Consider the following 21,837-nt stretch of genomic DNA (forward strand, 5'->3'; position numbering starts at 1 on the left):
TCCCCCTGGTTGTGAACGGTACTGTTTGATAGAGTGTATTCAGATGTACCCAGATATCCCCCTGGTTGTGAACGGTGCTGTTTGATAGAGTGTATTCAGATGTACCCAGATATCCCCCTGGTTGTGAACGGTACTGTTTGATACAGCACATTCAGGAGTTCCCAGATATCCCCCTGGTTGTGAATGGTACTGTTTGATAGAGTGTATTCAGATGTTCCCAGATATCCCCCTGGTTGTGAACGGTACTGTTTGATAGAGCGCAGTCAGGAGTACCCAGATAGCCCCCTGGTTGTGAACGGTACTGTTTGATAGAGCGCATTCAGGAGTTCCCAGATATCCCTCTGGTTGTGAACGGTACTGTTTGATAGAGCGCATTCAGATGTACCCAGATATCCCCCTGGTTGTGAACGGTACTGTTTGATGGAGTGTATTCAGATGTACCCAGATATCCCCCTGGTTGTGAACGGTGCTGTTTGATAGAGTGTATTCAGATGTACCCAGATATCCCCCTGGTTGTGAACGGTACTGTTTGATACAGCACATTCAGGAGTTCCCAGATATCCCCCTGGTTGTGAATGGTACTGTTTGATAGAGTGTATTCAGATGTACCCAGATATTCCCCTGGTTGTGAACGGTACTGTTTGATAGAGCGCATTCAGGAGTTCCCAGATATCCCCCTGGTTGTGAATGGTACTGTTTGATAGAGTGTATTCAGATGTACCCAGATATCCCCCTGGTTGTGAACGGTACTGTTTGATACAGCACATTCAGGAGTTCCCAGATATCCCCCTGGTTGTGAATGGTACTGTTTGATAGAGTGTATTCAGATGTACCCAGATATTCCCCTGGTTGTGAACGGTACTGTTTGATAGAGTGTATTCAGGAGATCCGAGATATTCCCCTGGTTGTGATTGGTACTGTTTGATGGAGTGTATTCAGATGTTCCCAGATATCCCCCTGGTTGTGAACGGTACTGTTTGATGGAGTGTATTCAGGAGTTCCCAGATATCGCCCTGGTTGTGAACGGTACTGTTTGATGGAGTGTATTCAGATGTTCCCAGATATCCCCCTGGTTGTGAACGGTACTGTTTGATAGAGCACAGTCAGGAGTACCCAGATATCCCCCTGGTTGTGAATGGTACTGTTTGATACAGCACATTCAGGAGTTCCCAGATATCCCCCTGGTTGTGAATGGTACTGTTTGATAGAGTGTATTCAGATGTACCCAGATATCCCCCTGGTTGTGAACGGTACTGTTTGATAGAGTGTATTCAGGAGATCCGAGATATTCCCCTGGTTGTGATTGGTACTGTTTGATGGAGTGTATTCAGATGTACCCAGATATCTCCCTGGTTGTGAACGGTGCTGTTTGATGGAGTGTATTCAGGAGATCCCAGATATCCCCCTGGTTGTGAACGGTACTGTTTGATGGAGTGTATTCAGATGTACCCAGATATCCCCCTGGTTGTGAACGGTGCTGTTTTATACAGCACATTCAGGAGTTCCCAGATATCCCCCTGGTTGTGAATGGTACTGTTTGATAGAGTGTATTCAGATGTACCCAGATATCCCCCTGGTTGTGAACGGTACTGTTTGATAGAGTGTATTCAGGAGATCCGAGATATTCCCCTGGTTGTGATTGGTACTGTTTGATAGAGTGTATTCAGATGTTCCCAGATATCCCCCTGGTTGTGAATGGTACTGTTTGATAGAGTGTATTCAGATGTACCCAGATATCCCCCTGGTTGTGAACGGTACTGTTTGATGGAGTGTATTCAGATGTTCCCAGATATCCCCCTGGTTGTGAACGGTACTGTTTGATAGAGCGCAGTCAGGAGTACCCAGATATCCCCCTGGTTGTGAATGGTACTGTTTGATACAGCACATTCAGGAGTTCCCAGATATCCCCCTGGTTGTGAATGGTACTGTTTGATAGAGTGTATTCAGATGTACCCAGATATCCCCCTGGTTGTGAACGGTACTGTTTGATAGAGTGTATTCAGGAGATCCGAGATATTCCCCTGGTTGTGATTGGTACTGTTTGATGGAGTGTATTCAGATGTACCCAGATATCCCCCTGGTTGTGAACGGTACTGTTTGATAGAGCGCAGTCAGGAGTACCCAGATATCCCTCTGGTTGTGAACGGTACTGTTTGATAGAGCGCCAAAGGCGCGCCTAATGCAAGCCCGTCTGTGCCCGGACCATGCCTAGGGCCAGAACCTCCGCCTCTCCTAAAACACGTATATTGCACTATAATACAACAGCTCTTCGTCGTCTTAACACATCGGACCTCAATTGCTGTAAGCTAATACCAGGCAACATAAAAAAAGCTTGTGCTTGCGGCTTTTCCCTTCCGGAACCTCTGAATACCAGGGCTTTTCAGATAGTTCAGCCCCCCGGAAACAGCAAGCTTCCCCCTTCTAGTAAGAGTACCAGCTTAAAGGGAGGCCTAGTAAATGTCAGATCACTGGCCAAACATAAGTAAGAAATCTCCCAACTCATCGCCAACCATGATCTGGACTTATTGTGCCTGACAGAAACCTGGGCAGACGCAGCATCTCACCCAGACTTTGTAACCGCAACTCCGGCAGGTTACCAGGCATTTAGGGTAGATAGGCCTCTCAAACGCGGGGGAGGGGTGGCCATTATACTTAGGGACCACTTCCGGGTTAGGTTTTACCCGGCTTCCACACCCTTTTATGAGTCCTTACTCTTTTTTATCGAGTTGAACACTAAACAAACTTTCAAGGGTATTCTTCTATATCGCCCCCCCCGGATTCAGGAGCCGCTTTATCTCTAACATAGACAGCCTCTTAGAAACCAGTTTACAAAATTATGAATTCACTATTTTAGGAGATTTCAACTTTTATCCCGAAGATAGAACCAACAGGGAGACTGAAGCATTATTGGAGACCCTGGAAGCAGTAGGTCTCAAGCAAAAAGTTCAGACCCCCACCCATGAGGCTGGCCATACGTTAGATGGCTTTTTTTCCTCTGTTAATAACCTTGCCCTACGCACTTATTAAATTTGCACTTCCTTTCATCCCCTTGGGACCGTCCGAGGCATTAAAGACCCCGGCCACAACTAAGAGAAAATGGGAGCTTATGGATAAACAATCCCTCCGCTCCCTGCTAGAAGTGTCCAGCCTCCTAATTCTAGGGCCCCCTGAAGTCTCAGCCCCGAAATATCTTAAATGGCTTAACAACGCTTTTTAACACCGTCGCCCCAATAAAGAAAACCTCAGGAAACAGGCGAAACCCCTCAGCACCCTGGTTTTCTGAAGATCTTCGGAAAGAAAAACAGCTCTGCCGGCAAATAGAAAGACGCTGGCGGGCCAACTATTGCCCTAACCAGAAAACTATCTATAAAACAGCACTATCACAATACAAAGACCACCTAATAGCCAGTAAAAAGGAGTTTTATTCTAGACAAATCAAGGAAGCAAAACACTCTTCCAAGGAACTTTTCCGAGTGGTGAATATACTCACCTCGGCAAAGAGCCCAGGAATCAAGTGTGACCAAGAGTTATGTGACAACATTGCAGCAGCCTTCAAGACTAAAGTGTTGAATGTCTTGAATAACTTTCAGGATTCTACTCCTTCATCCCCGATAGACTCCATCTTTAGAGAGCATAACACCAATACGCTGCTCGCCTTCTCACGCATCTCTTCTGAGACCATAACCAGATACATCCAAGATTCTAAATCAGGATCCCCTACTGACCCCTACCCGCCAAAAATTCTTAAAGAAATCGCTGATTTGGTTAGTCCAGGTCTCACAGATATTTTCAACTCAATGTTCAGGTCCGGATCCTTTCCCTCGATTTGGAAAGATACCTCCATCTTACCATTACTAAAAAAACCCTCGCTAGAGCCAACGGACCCTAATAACTATCGTCCCATCGCCCGGCTACCTCTACCAGCCAAAATAATTGATAAAATTATGAATTCCCAATTGACCCAATTCATTAATGACAATGACCTGCTGGACTCCTCTCAGTTTGGCTTTCGCCGTGAACATAGCACGGAGACGGCCCTGATTAAAGCTACAGAAGAGATCAGGATGGCCATGGATCCACTTTTGATACAGTTGACCATTCTCTCCTGCATGAGCGGCTCGAGAGAATAGGGATCGGGGGCGCAGCATTGGCTCTGCTATCCTCCTTCCTTAAAGATAGAAGACTCACGGTTCAGAAGGATGCCTTCCGCTCAGATGCATACACCCTTCCCTGTGGAGTGCCCCAGGGTTCCTCCCTAAGCCCTTCACTTTTTAACATCTATGTCTCAGAGCTGGCCCCACTAATTACCCACTGGTTGTGAATGGTACTGTTTGATAGGGTGTATTCAGGATTCCCCAGATCACCCACTGCTGGGGAACGGTACTGTTTGATAGAGTGTATTCAGGAGTGCCCAGATATCCCCCTGGTTGTGAACTATACTGTTCGATAGAGCGCATTCAGGAGTCCTCAGATATCCCCCTCGTTGCGAACGGTACTGTTTGATAGAGTGTATTTCGGATTTCCCAGATCACTCACTGGTTGTGAACGGTACTGTTGATAGAGTGCATTCAGGAGTTTCTAGATATCCCCCTGGTTGTAAACGGCCTGTTTGATAGAGCGCAGTCAGGAGTTCCTAGACATCCCCCTGGTTGTAAACGGTACTGTTTGATAGAGCGCATTCAGGAGTTCCCAGATATCCCCCTGGTTGTGAACGGTACTGTTTGATGGAGTGTATTCAGGAGTTCCCAGATATCGCCCTGGTTGTGAACGGTGCTGTTTGATAGAGTTTATTCAGGAGTGCCCAGATATCCCCCTGGTTGTGAACGGTACTGTTTGATAGAGCGCATTCAGGAGTTCCCAGATATGTCCCTGGTTGTGAACGGTACTGTTTGATGGAGTGTATTCAGATGTACCCAGATATCCCCCTGGTTGTGAACGGTGCTGTTTGATAGAGTGTATTCAGGAGTGCCCAGATATCCCCCTGGTTGTGAACGGTACTGTTTGATAGAGCGCATTCAGGAGTACCCAGATATCCCCCTGGTTGTGAACGGTACTGTTTGATGGAGTGTATTCAGATGTACCCAGATATCCCCCTGGTTGTGAACGGTACTGTTTGATAGAGCGCATTCAGGAGTTCCCAGATATCTCCCTGGTTGTGAACGGTGCTGTTTGATAGAGTGTATTCAGGAGTACCCAGATATCCCACTGGTTGTGAACGGTGCTGTTTGATAGAGTGTATTCAGATGTACCCAGATATCCCCCTGGTTGTGAACGGTGCTGTTTGATAGAGTGTATTCAGATGTACCCAGATATCCCCCTGGTTGTGAACGGTGCTGTTTGATAGAGTGCATTCAGGAGTTCCCAGATATCGCCCTGGTTGTGAACGGTACTGTTTGATGGAGTGTATTCAGATGTACCCAGATATCCCCCTGGTTGTGAACGGTACTGTTTGATAGAGTGTATTCAGGAGATCCGAGATATTCCCCTGGTTGTGAACAGTACTGTTTGATAGAGTTTATTCTGGAGTTCCCAGATATCCCCCTGGTTGTGAACGGTACTGTTTGATAGAGCGCAGTCAGGAGTTCCTAGATATCCCCCTGGTTGTGAACGGTACTGTTTGATAGAGCGCAGTCAGGAGTTCCTAGATATCCCTCTGGTTGTGAACGGTACTGTTTGATAGCGTGTATTCAGGAGTGCCCAGATATCCCCCTGGTTGTGAACGGTACTGTTTGATAGAGCGCATTCAGGAGTACCCAGATATCCCCCTGGTTGTGAACGGTACTGTTTGATAGAGTGCATTCAGATGTACCCAGATATCCCCCTGGTTGTGAACGGTACTGTTTGATAGAGCGCAGTCAGGAGTACCCAGATATCCCCCTGGTTGTGAACGGTACTGTTTGATGGAGTGTATTCAGATGTACCCAGATATCGCCCTGGTTGTGAACGGTACTGTTTGATAGAGCGCATTCAGGAGTACCCAGATATCTCCCTGGTTGTGAACGGTGCTGTTTGATAGAGCGCATTCAGGAGTACCCAGATATCCCCCTGGTTGTGAACGGTACTGTTTGATGGAGTGTATTCAGATGTACCCAGATATCCCCCCGGTTGTGAACGGTACTGTTTGATAGAGTGTATTCAGGAGATCCGAGATATTCCCCTGGTTGTGAACAGTACTGTTTGATAGAGTTTATTCTGGAGTTCCCAGATATCCCCCTGGTTGTGAACGGTACTGTTTGATAGAGCGCAGTCAGGAGTTCCTAGATATCCCCCTGGTTGTGAACGGTACTGTTTGATAGAGCGCAGTCAGGATTTCCTAGATATCCCCCTGGTTGTGAACGGTACTGTTTGATAGAGTGTATTCAGGAGTGCCCAGATAGCCCCCTGGTTGTGAACGGTACTGTTTGATAGAGCGCATTCAGGAGTGCCCAGATATCCCCCTGGTTGTGAACGGTACTGTTTGATGGAGTGTATTCAGATGTACCCAGATATCCCCCTGGTTGTGAACGGTGCTGTTTGATAGAGTGTATTCAGGAGTGCCCAGATATCCCCCTGGTTGTGAACGGTACTGTTTGATAGAGCGCATTCAGATGTACCCAGTTATCCCCCTGGTTGTGAACGGTACTGTTTGATAGAGTGTATTCAGGAGTGCCCAGATATCCCCCTGGTTGTGAACGGTACTGTTTGATAGAGCGCATTCAGATGTACCCAGATATCCCCCTGGTTGTAAACGGTACTGTTTGATAGAGTGGATTCAGAATTCCCCAGATATCCCCCTGGTTGTGAACGGTACTGTTTGATGGAGTGTATTCAGGAGTTCCCAGATGTCCCCCAGGTTGTGAACGGTGCTGTTTGATAGAGTGTATTCAGATGTACCCAGATATCCCCCTGGTTGTGAACGGTGCTGTTTGATAGAGTGCATTCAGGAATTCCCAGATATCCCCCTGGTTGTGAACGGTACTGTTTGATAGAGCGCATTCAGGAGTGCCCAGATATCCCCCTGGTTGTGAACGGTACTGTTTGATAGAGCGCATTCAGATGTACCCAGATATCCCCCTGGTTGTGAACGGTGCTGTTTGATAGAGTGTATTCAGGAGTTCCCAGATATCTCCCTGGTCGTGAACGGTACTGTTTGATAGAGCGCATTCAGGAGTACCCAGATATCCCCCTGGTTGTGAACGGTACTGTTTGATAGAGTGCATTCAGATGTACCCAGATATCCCCCTGGTTGTGAACGGTATTGTTTGATGGAGTGTATTCAGATGTACCCAGATATCCCCCTGGTTTTGAACGGTACTGTTTGATAGAGCGCATTCAGATGTACCCAGATATCCCCCTGGTTGTGAACGGTACTGTTTGAAAGAGCGCAGTCAGGAGTACCCAGATATCCCCCTGGTTGTGAACGGTACTGTTTGAAAGAGAGCATTCGGGAGTACCCAGATATCCCCCTGGTTCTGAACGGTACTGTTTGATAGAGCGCATTCAGGAGTACCCAGATATCCCCCTGGTTGTGAACGGTACTGTTTGAAAGAGAGCATTCAGGATACCCAGATATCCCCCTGGTTGTGAACGGTACTGTTTGATAGAGCGCATTCAGGAGTACCAAGATATCCCCCTGGTTGTGAACGGTACTGTTTGATAGAGTGTATTCAGATGTACCCAGATATCCCCCTGGTTGTGAACGGTACTGTTTGATGGAGTGTATTCAGATGTACCCAGATATCCCCCTGGTTGTGAACGGTACTGTTTGATGGAGTGTATTCAGATGTACCCAGATATCCCCCTGGTTGTGAACGGTACTGTTTGATGGAGTGTATTCAGATGTACCCAGATATCCCCCTGGTTGTGAACGGTACTGTTTGATAGAGTGTATTCAGGAGTTCCCAGATATCGCCCTGGTTGTGAACGGTACTGTTTGATGGAGTGTATTCAGATGTACCCAGATATCCCCCTGGTTTTGAACGGTACTGTTTGATAGAGCGCATTCAGATGTACCCAGATATCCCCCTGGTTGTGAACGGTACTGTTTGAAAGAGCGCAGTCAGGAGTACCCAGATATCCCCCTGGTTGTGAACGGTACTGTTTGAAAGAGAGCATTCGGGAGTACCCAGATATCCCCCTGGTTCTGAACGGTACTGTTTGATAGAGCGCATTCGGGAGTACCCAGATATCCCCCTGGTTGTGAACGGTACTGTTTGAAAGAGAGCATTCAGGAGTACCCAGATATCCCCCTGGTTGCGAACGGTACTGTTTGATAGAGCGCATTCAGGAGTACCAAGATATCCCCCTGGTTGTGAACGGTACTGTTTGATAGAGTGTATTCAGATGTACCCAGATATCCCCCTGGTTGTGAACGGTACTGTTTGATAGAGCGCATTCAGGAGTACCCAGATAACCCCCTGGTTGTGAACGGTACTGTTTGATAGAGTGTATTCAGATGTACCCAGATATCCCCCTGGTTGTGAACGGTACTGTTTGATAGAGTGTATTCAGGAGATCCGAGATATTCCCCTGGTTGTGAACGGTACTGTTTGAAAGAGCGCATTCAGGAGATCCCAGATATCCCCCTGGTTGTGAACGGTACTGTTTGATAGAGCGCATTCAGGAGTACCAAGATATCCCCCTGGTTGTGAACGGTACTGTTTGATGGAGTGTATTCAGATGTACCCAGATATCCCCCTGGTTGTGAACAGTACTGTTTGATGGAGTGTATTCAGATGTACCCAGATATCCCCCTGGTTGTGAACGGTACTGTTTGATGGAGTGTATTCAGATGTACCCAGATATCCCCCTGATTGTGAACGGTACTGTTTGATGGAGTGTATTCAGATGTACCCAGATATCCCCCTGGTTGTGAACGGTACTGTTTGATAGAGTGTATTCAGGAGTTCCCAGATATCGCCCTGGTTGTGAACGGTACTGTTTGATGGAGTGTATTCAGATGTACCCAGATATCCCCCTGGTTTTGAACGGTACTGTTTGATAGAGCGCATTCAGATGTACCCAGATATCCCCCTGGTTGTGAACGGTACTGTTTGAAAGAGCGCAGTCAGGAGTACCCAGATATCCCCCTGGTTCTGAACGGTACTGTTTGATAGAGCGCATTCAGGAGTTCCCAGATATCTCCCTGGTTGTGAACGGTACTGTTTGAAAGAGAGCATTCAGGAGTTCCCAGATATCCCCCTGGTTGTGAACGGTACTGTTTGATAGAGTGTATTCAGGAGTACCCAGATATCCCCCTGGTTGTGAACGGTACTGTTTGATAGAGTGTATTCAGGAGTACCCAGATATCCCCCTGGTTGTGAACGGTACTGTTTGATAGAGTGTATTCAGATGTACCCAGATATCCCCCTGGTTGTGAACGGTACTGTTTGATGGAGTGTATTCAGATGTACCCAGATATCCCCCTGGTTGTGAACGGTACTGTTTGATGGAGTGTATTCAGATGTACCCAGATATCCCCCTGGTTGTGAACGGTACTGTTTGATGGAGTGTATTCAGATGTACCCAGATATCCCCCTGGTTGTGAACGGTACTGTTTGATGGAGTGTATTCAGATGTACCCAGATATCCCCCTGGTTTTGAACGGTACTGTTTGATAGAGCGCATTCAGATGTACCCAGATATCCCCCTGGTTGTGAACGGTACTGTTTGAAAGAGTGTATTCAGGAGTTCCCAGATATCCCCCTGGTTGTGAACGGTACTGTTTGATAGAGCGCATTCAGGAGTACCCAGATATCCCCCTGGTTGTGAACGGTACTGTTTGAAAGAGAGCATTCAGGAGTACCCAGATATCCCCCTGGTTGTGAACGGTACTGTTTGAAAGAGAGCATTCAGGAGTACCCAGATATCCCCCTGGTTGTGAACGGTACTGTTTGAAAGAGAGCATTCAGGAGTACCCAGATATCCCCCTGGTTGTGAACGGTACTGTTTGATAGAGCGCATTCGGGAGTACCCAGATATCCCCCTGGTTCTGAACGGTACTGTTTGATAGAGCGCATTCAGGAGTACCCAGATATCCCCCTGGTTGTGAACGGTACTGTTTGAAAGAGAGCATTCAGGAGTACCCAGATATCCCCCTGGTTGTGAACGGTACTGTTTGATAGAGCGCATTCAGGAGTACCAAGATATCCCCCTGGTTGTGAACGGTACTGTTTGATAGAGTGTATTCAGATGTACCCAGATATCCCCCTGGTTGTGAACGGTACTGTTTGATGGAGTGTATTCAGATGTACCCAGATATCCCCCTGGTTGTGAACGGTACTGTTTGATGGAGTGTATTCAGATGTACCCAGATATCCCCCTGGTTGTGAACGGTACTGTTTGATGGAGTGTATTCAGATGTACCCAGATATCCCCCTGGTTGTGAACGGTACTGTTTGATAGAGTGTATTCAGGAGTTCCCAGATATCGCCCTGGTTGTGAACGGTACTGTTTGATGGAGTGTATTCAGATGTACCCAGATATCCCCCTGGTTTTGAACGGTACTGTTTGATAGAGCGCATTCAGATGTACCCAGATATCCCCCTGGTTGTGAACGGTACTGTTTGAAAGAGCGCAGTCAGGAGTACCCAGATATCCCCCTGGTTGTGAACGGTACTGTTTGAAAGAGAGCATTCAGGAGTACCCAGATATCCCCCTGGTTGCGAACGGTACTGTTTGATAGAGCGCATTCAGGAGTACCAAGATATCCCCCTGGTTGTGAACGGTACTGTTTGATAGAGTGTATTCAGATGTACCCAGATATCCCCCTGGTTGTGAACGGTGCTGTTTGATAGAGTGTATTCAGATGTACCCAGATATCCCCCTGGTTGTGAACGGTACTGTTTGATACAGCACATTCAGGAGTTCCCAGATATCCCCCTGGTTGTGAATGGTACTGTTTGATAGAGTGTATTCAGATGTTCCCAGATATCCCCCTGATTGTGAACGGTACTGTTTGATAGAGCGCAGTCAGGAGTACCCAGATAGCCCCCTGGTTGTGAACGGTACTGTTTGATAGAGCGCATTCAGGAGTTCCCAGATATCCCTCTGGTTGTGAACGGTACTGTTTGATAGAGCGCATTCAGATGTACCCAGATATCCCCCTGGTTGTGAACGGTACTGTTTGATGGAGTGTATTCAGATGTACCCAGATATCCCCCTGGTTGTGAACGGTGCTGTTTGATAGAGTGTATTCAGATGTACCCAGATATCCCCCTGGTTGTGAACGGTACTGTTTGATACAGCACATTCAGGAGTTCCCAGATATCCCCCTGGTTGTGAATGGTACTGTTTGATAGAGTGTATTCAGATGTACCCAGATATTCCCCTGGTTGTGAACGGTACTGTTTGATAGAGCGCATTCAGGAGTTCCCAGATATCCCCCTGGTTGTGAATGGTACTGTTTGATAGAGTGTATTCAGATGTACCCAGATATCCCCCTGGTTGTGAACGGTACTGTTTGATACAGCACATTCAGGAGTTCCCAGATATCCCCCTGGTTGTGAATGGTACTGTTTGATAGAGTGTATTCAGATGTACCCAGATATTCCCCTGGTTGTGAACGGTACTGTTTGATAGAGTGTATTCAGGAGATCCGAGATATTCCCCTGGTTGTGATTGGTACTGTTTGATGGAGTGTATTCAGATGTTCCCAGATATCCCCCTGGTTGTGAATGGTACTGTTTGATAGAGTGTATTCAGATGTACCCAGATATCCCCCTGGTTGTGAACGGTACTGTTTGATGGAGTGTATTCAGGAGTTCCCAGATATCGCCCTGGTTGTGAACGGTACTGTTTGATGGAGTGTATTCAGATGTTCCCAGATATCCCCCTGGTTGTGAACGGTACTGTTTGATAGAGCGCAGTCAGGAGTACCCAGATATCCCCCTGGTTGTGAATGGTACTGTTTGATACAGCACATTCAGGAGTTCCCAGATATCCCCCTGGTTGTGAATGGTACTGTTTGATAGAGTGTATTCAGATGTACCCAGATATCCCCCTGGTTGTGAACGGTACTGTTTGATAGAGTGTATTCAGGAGATCCGAGATATTCCCCTGGTTGTGATTGGTACTGTTTGATGGAGTGTATTCAGATGTACCCAGATATCTCCCTGGTTGTGAACGGTGCTGTTTGATGGAGTGTATTCAGGAGATCCCAGATATCCCCCTGGTTGTGAACGGTACTGTTTGATGGAGTGTATTCAGATGTACCCAGATATCCCCCTGGTTGTGAACGGTGCTGTTTTATACAGCACATTCAGGAGTTCCCAGATATCCCCCTGGTTGTGAATGGTACTGTTTGATAGAGTGTATTCAGATGTACCCAGATATCCCCCTGGTTGTGAACGGTACTGTTTGATAGAGTGTATTCAGGAGATCCGAGATATTCCCCTGGTTGTGATTGGTACTGTTTGATAGAGTGTATTCAGATGTTCCCAGATATCCCCCTGGTTGTGAATGGTACTGTTTGATAGAGTGTATTCAGATGTACCCAGATATCCCCCTGGTTGTGAACGGTACTGTTTGATGGAGTGTATTCAGATGTTCCCAGATATCCCCCTGGTTGTGAACGGTACTGTTTGATAGAGCGCAGTCAGGAGTACCCAGATATCCCCCTGGTTGTGAATGGTACTGTTTGATACAGCACATTCAGGAGTTCCCAGATATCCCCCTGGTTGTGAATGGTACTGTTTGATAGAGTGTATTCAGATGTTCCCAGATATCCCCCTGGTTGTGAACGGTACTGTTTGATAGAGCGCAGTCAGGAGTACCCAGATAGCCCCCTGGTTGTGAACGGTACTGTTTGATAGAGCGCATTCAGGAGTTCCCAGATATCCCTCTGGTTGTGAACGGTACTGTTTGATAGAGCGCATTCAGATGTACCCAGATATCCCCCTGGTTGTGAACGGTACTGTTTGATGGAGTGTATTCAGATGTACCCAGATATCCCCCTGGTTGTGAACGGTGCTGTTTGATAGAGTGTATTCAGATGTACCCAGATATCCCCCTGGTTGTGAACGGTACTGTTTGATACAGCACATTCAGGAGTTCCCAGATATCCCCCTGGTTGTGAATGGTACTGTTTGATAGAGTGTATTCAGATGTACCCAGATATTCCCCTGGTTGTGAACGGTACTGTTTGATAGAGCGCATTCAGGAGTTCCCAGATATCCCCCTGGTTGTGAATGGTACTGTTTGATAGAGTGTATTCAGATGTACCCAGATATCCCCCTGGTTGTGAACGGTACTGTTTGATACAGCACATTCAGGAGTTCCCAGATATCCCCCTGGTTGTGAATGGTACTGTTTGATAGAGTGTATTCAGATGTACCCAGATATTCCCCTGGTTGTGAACGGTACTGTTTGATAGAGTGTATTCAGGAGATCCGAGATATTCCCCTGGTTGTGATTGGTACTGTTTGATGGAGTGTATTCAGATGTTCCCAGATATCCCCCTGGTTGTGAATGGTACTGTTTGATAGAGTGTATTCAGATGTACCCAGATATCCCCCTGGTTGTGAACGGTACTGTTTGATGGAGTGTATTCAGGAGTTCCCAGATATCGCCCTGGTTGTGAACGGTACTGTTTGATGGAGTGTATTCAGATGTTCCCAGATATCCCCCTGGTTGTGAACGGTACTGTTTGATAGAGCGCAGTCAGGAGTACCCAGATATCCCCCTGGTTGTGAATGGTACTGTTTGATACAGCACATTCAGGAGTTCCCAGATATCCCCCTGGTTGTGAATGGTACTGTTTGATAGAGTGTATTCAGATGTACCCAGATATCCCCCTGGTTGTGAACGGTACTGTTTGATAGAGTGTATTCAGGAGATCCGAGATATTCCCCTGGTTGTGATTGGTACTGTTTGATGGAGTGTATTCAGATGTACCCAGATATCTCCCTGGTTGTGAACGGTGCTGTTTGATGGAGTGTATTCAGGAGATCCCAGATATCCCCCTGGTTGTGAACGGTACTGTTTGATGGAGTGTATTCAGATGTACCCAGATATCCCCCTGGTTGTGAACGGTGCTGTTTTATACAGCACATTCAGGAGTTCCCAGATATCCCCCTGGTTGTGAATGGTACTGTTTGATAGAGTGTATTCAGATGTACCCAGATATCCCCCTGGTTGTGAACGGTACTGTTTGATAGAGTGTATTCAGGAGATCCGAGATATTCCCCTGGTTGTGATTGGTACTGTTTGATAGAGTGTATTCAGATGTTCCCAGATATCCCCCTGGTTGTGAATGGTACTGTTTGATAGAGTGTATTCAGATGTACCCAGATATCCCCCTGGTTGTGAACGGTACTGTTTGATGGAGTGTATTCAGATGTTCCCAGATATCCCCCTGGTTGTGAACGGTACTGTTTGATAGAGCGCAGTCAGGAGTACCCAGATATCCCCCTGGTTGTGAATGGTACTGTTTGATACAGCACATTCAGGAGTTCCCAGATATCCCCCTGGTTGTGAATGGTACTGTTTGATAGAGTGTATTCAGATGTACCCAGATATCCCCCTGGTTGTGAACGGTACTGTTTGATAGAGTGTATTCAGGAGATCCGAGATATTCCCCTGGTTGTGATTGGTACTGTTTGATGGAGTGTATTCAGATGTACCCAGATATCCCCCTGGTTGTGAACGGTACTGTTTGATAGAGCGCAGTCAGGAGTACCCAGATATCCCTCTGGTTGTGAACGGTACTGTTTGATAGAGCGCCAAAGGCGCGCCTAATGCAAGCCCGTCTGCGCCCGGACCATGCCTAGGGCCAGAACCTCCGCCTCTCCTAAAACACGTATATTGCACTATAATACAACAGCTCTTCGTCGTCTTAACACATCGGACCTCAATTGCTGTAAGCTAATACCAGGCAACATAAAAAAAGCTTGTGCTTGCGGCTTTTCCCTTCCGGAACCTCTGAATACCAGGGCTTTTCAGATAGTTCAGCCCCCCGGAAACAGCAAGCTTCCCCCTTCTAGTAAGAGTACCAGCTTAAAGGGAGGCCTAGTAAATGTCAGATCACTGGCCAAACATAAGTAAGAAATCTCCCAACTCATCGCCAACCATGATCTGGACTTATTGTGCCTGACAGAAACCTGGGCAGACGCAGCATCTCACCCAGACTTTGTAACCGCAACTCCGGCAGGTTACCAGGCATTTAGGGTAGATAGGCCTCTCAAACGCGGGGGAGGGGTGGCCATTATACTTAGGGACCACTTCCGGGTTAGGTTTTACCCGGCTTCCACACCCTTTTATGAGTCCTTACTCTTTTTTATCGAGTTGAACACTAAACAAACTTTCAAGGGTATTCTTCTATATCGCCCCCCCCGGATTCAGGAGCCGCTTTATCTCTAACATAGACAGCCTCTTAGAAACCAGTTTACAAAATTATGAATTCACTATTTTAGGAGATTTCAACTTTTATCCCGAAGATAGAACCAACAGGGAGACTGAAGCATTATTGGAGACCCTGGAAGCAGTAGGTCTCAAGCAAAAAGTTCAGACCCCCACCCATGAGGCTGGCCATACGTTAGATGGCTTTTTTTCCTCTGTTAATAACCTTGCCCTACGCACTTATTAAATTTGCACTTCCTTTCATCCCCTTGGGACCGTCCGAGGCATTAAAGACCCCGGCCACAACTAAGAGAAAATGGGAGCTTATGGATAAACAATCCCTCCGCTCCCTGCTAGAAGTGTCCTGCCCCCTAATTCTAGGGCCCCCTGAAGTCTCAGCCCCGAAATATCTTAAATGGCTTAACAACGCTTTTTAACACCGTCGCCCCAATAAAGAAAACCTCAGGAAACAGGCGAAACCCCTCAGCACCCTGGTTTTCTGAAGATCTTCGGAAAGAAAAACAGCTCTGCCGGCAACTAGAAAGACGCTGGCGGGCCAACTATTGCCCTAACCAGAAAACTATCTATAAAACAGCACTATCACAATACAAAGACCACCTAATAGCCAGTAAAAAGGAGTTTTATACTAGACAAATCAAGGAAGCAAAACACTCTTCCAAGGAACTTTTCCGAGTGGTGAATATACTCACCTCGGCAAAGAGCCCAGGAATCAAGTGTGACCAAGAGTTATGTGACAACATTGCAGCAGCCTTCAAGACTAAAGTGTTGAATGTCTTGAATAACTTTCAGGATTCTACTCCTTCATCCCCGATAGACTCCATCTTTAGAGAGCATAACACCAATACGCTGCTCGCCTTCTCACGCATCTCTTCTGAGACCATAACCAGATACATCCAAGATTCTAAATCAGGATCCCCTACTGACCCCTACCCGCCAAAAATTCTTAAAGAAATCGCTGATTTGGTTAGTCCAGGTCTCACAGATATTTTCAACTCAATGTTCAGGTCCGGATCCTTTCCCTCGATTTGGAAAGATACCTCCATCTTACCATTACTAAAAAAACCCTCGCTAGAGCCAACGGACCCTAATAACTATCGTCCCATCGCCCGGCTACCTCTACCAGCCAAAATAATTGATAAAATTATGAATTCCCAATTGACCCAATTCATTAATGACAATGACCTGCTGGACTCCTCTCAGTTTGGCTTTCGCCGTGAACCTAGCACGGAGACGGCCCTGATTAAAGCTACAGAAGAGATCAGGATGGCCATGGATCCACTTTTGATACAGTTGACCATTCTCTCCTGCATGAGCGGCTCGAGAGAATAGGGATCGGGGGCGCAGCATTGGCTCTGCTATCCTCCTTCCTTAAAGATAGAAGACTCACGGTTCAGAAGGATGCCTTCCGCTCAGATGCATACACCCTTCCCTGTGGAGTGCCCCAGGGCTCCTCCCTAAGCCCTTCACTTTTTAACATCTATGTCTCAGAGCTGGCCCCACTAATTACCCACTGGTTGTGAATGGTACTGTTTGATAGGGTGTATTCAGGATTCCCCAGATCACCCACTGCTGGGGAACGGTACTGTTTGATAGAGTGTATTCAGGAGTGCCCAGATATCCCCCTGGTTGTGAACTATACTGTTCGATAGAGCGCAGTCAGGAGTCCTCAGATATCCCCCTCGTTGCGAACGGTACTGTTTGATAGAGTGTATTTCGGATTTCCCAGATCACTCACTGGTTGTGAACGGTACTGTTGATAGAGTGCATTCAGGAGTTTCTAGATATCCCCCTGGTTGTAAACGGCCTGTTTGATAGAGCGCAGTCAGGAGTTCCTAGACATCCCCCTGGTTGTAAACGGTACTGTTTGATAGAGCGCATTCAGGAGTTCCCAGATATCCCCCTGGTTGTGAACGGTACTGTTTGATGGAGTGTATTCAGGAGTTCCCAGATATCGCCCTGGTTGTGAACGGTGCTGTTTGATAGAGTTTATTCAGGAGTGCCCAGATATCCCCCTGGTTGTGAACGGTACTGTTTGATAGAGCGCATTCAGGAGTTCCCAGATATGTCCCTGGTTGTGAACGGTACTGTTTGATGGAGTGTATTCAGATGTACCCAGATATCCCCCTGGTTGTGAACGGTGCTGTTTGATAGAGTGTATTCAGGAGTGCCCAGATATCCCCCTGGTTGTGAACGGTACTGTTTGATAGAGCGCATTCAGGAGTACCCAGATATCCCCCTGGTTGTGAACGGTACTGTTTGATGGAGTGTATTCAGATGTACCCAGATATCCCCCTGGTTGTGAACGGTACTGTTTGATAGAGCGCATTCAGGAGTTCCCAGATATCTCCCTGGTTGTGAACGGTGCTGTTTGATAGAGTGTATTCAGGAGTACCCAGATATCCCACTGGTTGTGAACGGTGCTGTTTGATAGAGTGTATTCAGATGTACCCAGATATCCCCCTGGTTGTGAACGGTGCTGTTTGATAGAGTGTATTCAGATGTACCCAGATATCCCCCTGGTTGTGAACGGTGCTGTTTGATAGAGTGCATTCAGGAGTTCCCAGATATCGCCCTGGTTGTGAACGGTACTGTTTGATGGAGTGTATTCAGATGTACCCAGATATCCCCCTGGTTGTGAACGGTACTGTTTGATAGAGTGTATTCAGGAGATCCGAGATATTCCCCTGGTTGTGAACAGTACTGTTTGATAGAGTTTATTCTGGAGTTCCCAGATATCCCCCTGGTTGTGAACGGTACTGTTTGATAGAGCGCAGTCAGGAGTTCCTAGATATCCCCCTGGTTGTGAACGGTACTGTTTGATAGAGCGCAGTCAGGAGTTCCTAGATATCCCTCTGGTTGTGAACGGTACTGTTTGATAGCGTGTATTCAGGAGTGCCCAGATATCCCCCTGGTTGTGAACGGTACTGTTTGATAGAGCGCATTCAGGAGTACCCAGATATCCCCCTGGTTGTGAACGGTACTGTTTGATAGAGTGCATTCAGATGTACCCAGATATCCCCCTGGTTGTGAACGGTACTGTTTGATAGAGCGCAGTCAGGAGTACCCAGATATCCCCCTGGTTGTGAACGGTACTGTTTGATGGAGTGTATTCAGATGTACCCAGATATCGCCCTGGTTGTGAACGGTACTGTTTGATAGAGCGCATTCAGGAGTACCCAGATATCTCCCTGGTTGTGAACGGTGCTGTTTGATAGAGCGCATTCAGGAGTACCCAGATATCCCCCTGGTTGTGAACGGTACTGTTTGATGGAGTGTATTCAGATGTACCCAGATATCCCCCCGGTTGTGAACGGTACTGTTTGATAGAGTGTATTCAGGAGATCCGAGATATTCCCCTGGTTGTGAACAGTACTGTTTGATAGAGTTTATTCTGGAGTTCCCAGATATCCCCCTGGTTGTGAACGGTACTGTTTGATAGAGCGCAGTCAGGAGTTCCTAGATATCCCCCTGGTTGTGAACGGTACTGTTTGATAGAGCGCAGTCAGGATTTCCTAGATATCCCCCTGGTTGTGAACGGTACTGTTTGATAGAGTGTATTCAGGAGTGCCCAGATAGCCCCCTGGTTGTGAACGGTACTGTTTGATAGAGCGCATTCAGGAGTGCCCAGATATCCCCCTGGTTGTGAACGGTACTGTTTGATGGAGTGTATTCAGATGTACCCAGATATCCCCCTGGTTGTGAACGGTGCTGTTTGATAGAGTGTATTCAGGAGTGCCCAGATATCCCCCTGGTTGTGAACGGTACTGTTTGATAGAGCGCATTCAGATGTACCCAGTTATCCCCCTGGTTGTGAACGGTACTGTTTGATAGAGTGTATTCAGGAGTGCCCAGATATCCCCCTGGTTGTGAACGGTACTGTTTGATAGAGCGCATTCAGATGTACCCAGATATCCCCCTGGTTGTAAACGGTACTGTTTGATAGAGTGGATTCAGAATTCCCCAGATATCCCCCTGGTTGTGAACGGTACTGTTTGATGGAGTGTATTCAGGAGTTCCCAGATGTCCCCCAGGTTGTGAACGGTGCTGTTTGATAGAGTGTATTCAGATGTACCCAGATATCCCCCTGGTTGTGAACGGTGCTGTTTGATAGAGTGCATTCAGGAATTCCCAGATATCCCCCTGGTTGTGAACGGTACTGTTTGATAGAGCGCATTCAGGAGTGCCCAGATATCCCCCTGGTTGTGAACGGTACTGTTTGATAGAGCGCATTCAGATGTACCCAGATATCCCCCTGGTTGTGAACGGTGCTGTTTGATAGAGTGTATTCAGGAGTTCCCAGATATCTCCCTGGTCGTGAACGGTACTGTTTGATAGAGCGCATTCAGGAGTACCCAGATATCCCCCTGGTTGTGAACGGTACTGTTTGATAGAGTGCATTCAGATGTACCCAGATATCCCCCTGGTTGTGAACGGTACTGTTTGAAAGAGCGCAGTCAGGAGTACCCAGATATCCCCCTGGTTGTGAACGGTACTGTTTGAAAGAGAGCATTCGGGAGTACCCAGATATCCCCCTGGTTCTGAACGATACTGTTTGATAGAGCGCATTCAGGAGTACCCAGATATCCCCCTGGTTGTGAACGGTACTGTTTGAAAGAGAGCATTCAGGATACCCAGATATCCCCCTGGTTGTGAACGGTACTGTTTGATAGAGCGCATTCAGGAGTACCAAGATATCCCCCTGGTTGTGAACGGTACTGTTTGATAGAGTGTATTCAGATGTACCCAGATATCCCCCTGGTTGTGAACGGTACTGTTTGATGGAGTGTATTCAGATGTACCCAGATATCCCCCTGGTTGTGAACGGTACTGTTTGATGGAGTGTATTCAGATGTACCCAGATATCCCCCTGGTTGTGAACGGTACTGTTTGATGGAGTGTATTCAGATGTACCCAGATATCCCCCTGGTTGTGAACGGTACTGTTTGATAGAGTGTATTCAGGAGTTCCCAGATATCGCCCTGGTTGTGAACGGTACTGTTTGATGGAGTGTATTCAGATGTACCCAGATATCCCCCTGGTTTTGAACGGTACTGTTTGATAGAGCGCATTCAGATGTACCCAGATATCCCCCTGGTTGTGAACGGTACTGTTTGAAAGAGCGCAGTCAGGAGTACCCAGATATCCCCCTGGTTGTGAACGGTACTGTTTGAAAGAGAGCATTCGGGAGTACCCAGATATCCCCCTGGTTCTGAACGGTACTGTTTGATAGAGCGCATTCAGGAGTACCCAGATATCCCCCTGGTTGTGAACGGTACTGTTTGAAAGAGAGCATTCAGGAGTACCCAGATATCCCCCTGGTTGCGAACGGTACTGTTTGATAGAGCGCATTCAGGAGTACCAAGATATCCCCCTGGTTGTGAACGGTACTGTTTGATAGAGTGTATTCAGATGTACCCAGATATCCCCCTGGTTGTGAACGGTACTGTTTGATAGAGCGCATTCAGGAGTACCCAGATAACCCCCTGGTTGTGAACGGTACTGTTTGATAGAGTGTATTCAGATGTACCCAGATATCCCCCTGGTTGTGAACGGTACTGTTTGATAGAGTGTATTCAGGAGATCCGAGATATTCCCCTGGTTGTGAACGGTACTGTTTGAAAGAGCGCATTCAGGAGATCCCAGATATCCCCCTGGTTGTGAACGGTACTGTTTGATAGAGCGCATTCAGGAGTACCAAGATATCCCCCTGGTTGTGAACGGTACTGTTTGATGGAGTGTATTCAGATGTACCCAGATATCCCCCTGGTTGTGAACGGTACTGTTTGATGGAGTGTATTCAGATGTACCCAGATATCCCCCTGGTTGTGAACGGTACTGTTTGATGGAGTGTATTCAGATGTACCCAGATATCCCCCTGGTTGTGAACGGTACTGTTTGATGGAGTGTATTCAGATGTACCCAGATATCCCCCTGGTTGTGAACGGTACTGTTTGATAGAGTGTATTCAGGAGTTCCCAGATATCGCCCTGGTTGTGAACGGTACTGTTTGATGGAGTGTATTCAGATGTACCCAGATATCCCCCTGGTTTTGAACGGTACTGTTTGATAGAGCGCATTCAGATGTACCCAGATATCCCCCTGGTTGTGAACGGTACTGTTTGAAAGAGCGCAGTCAGGAGTACCCAGATATCCCCCTGGTTCTGAACGGTACTGTTTGATAGAGCGCATTCAGGAGTTCCCAGATATCTCCCTGGTTGTGAACGGTACTGTTTGAAAGAGAGCATTCAGGAGTTCCCAGATATCCCCCTGGTTGTGAACGGTACTGTTTGATAGAGTGTATTCAGGAGTACCCAGATATCCCCCAGGTTGTGAACGGTACTGTTTGATAGAGTGTATTCAGGAGTACCCAGATATCCCCCTGGTTGTGAACGGTACTGTTTGATAGAGTGTATTCAGATGTACCCAGATATCCCCCTGGTTGTGAACGGTACTGTTTGATGGAGTGTATTCAGATGTACCCAGATATCCCCCTGGTTGTGA

The 21,837-nt window shown here is 47.1% G+C and overlaps 1 protein-coding gene across 1 annotated transcript in view; it reads left to right on the forward strand.

Moving 5' to 3' along the window:
• LOC144819163 (uncharacterized) overlaps window positions 1-21,837 on the forward strand; it is a 517,380-nt gene that overhangs the window by 63,845 nt on the left and 431,698 nt on the right. The window contains exons 4-5 of the mRNA XM_078677135.1: window positions 3,237-3,764; window positions 15,697-16,651. Of these exons, the coding sequence (XP_078533261.1) occupies window positions 3,237-3,764; window positions 15,697-16,651 (1,483 nt within the window). The remainder of the gene's footprint in view (window positions 1-3,236; window positions 3,765-15,696; window positions 16,652-21,837) is intronic.

The sequence above is a fragment of the Lissotriton helveticus genome, chromosome 2_1, assembly GCF_964261635.1.
Source record: "Lissotriton helveticus chromosome 2_1, aLisHel1.1, whole genome shotgun sequence".
Classification (NCBI taxonomy): domain Eukaryota; kingdom Metazoa; phylum Chordata; class Amphibia; order Caudata; family Salamandridae; genus Lissotriton; species Lissotriton helveticus.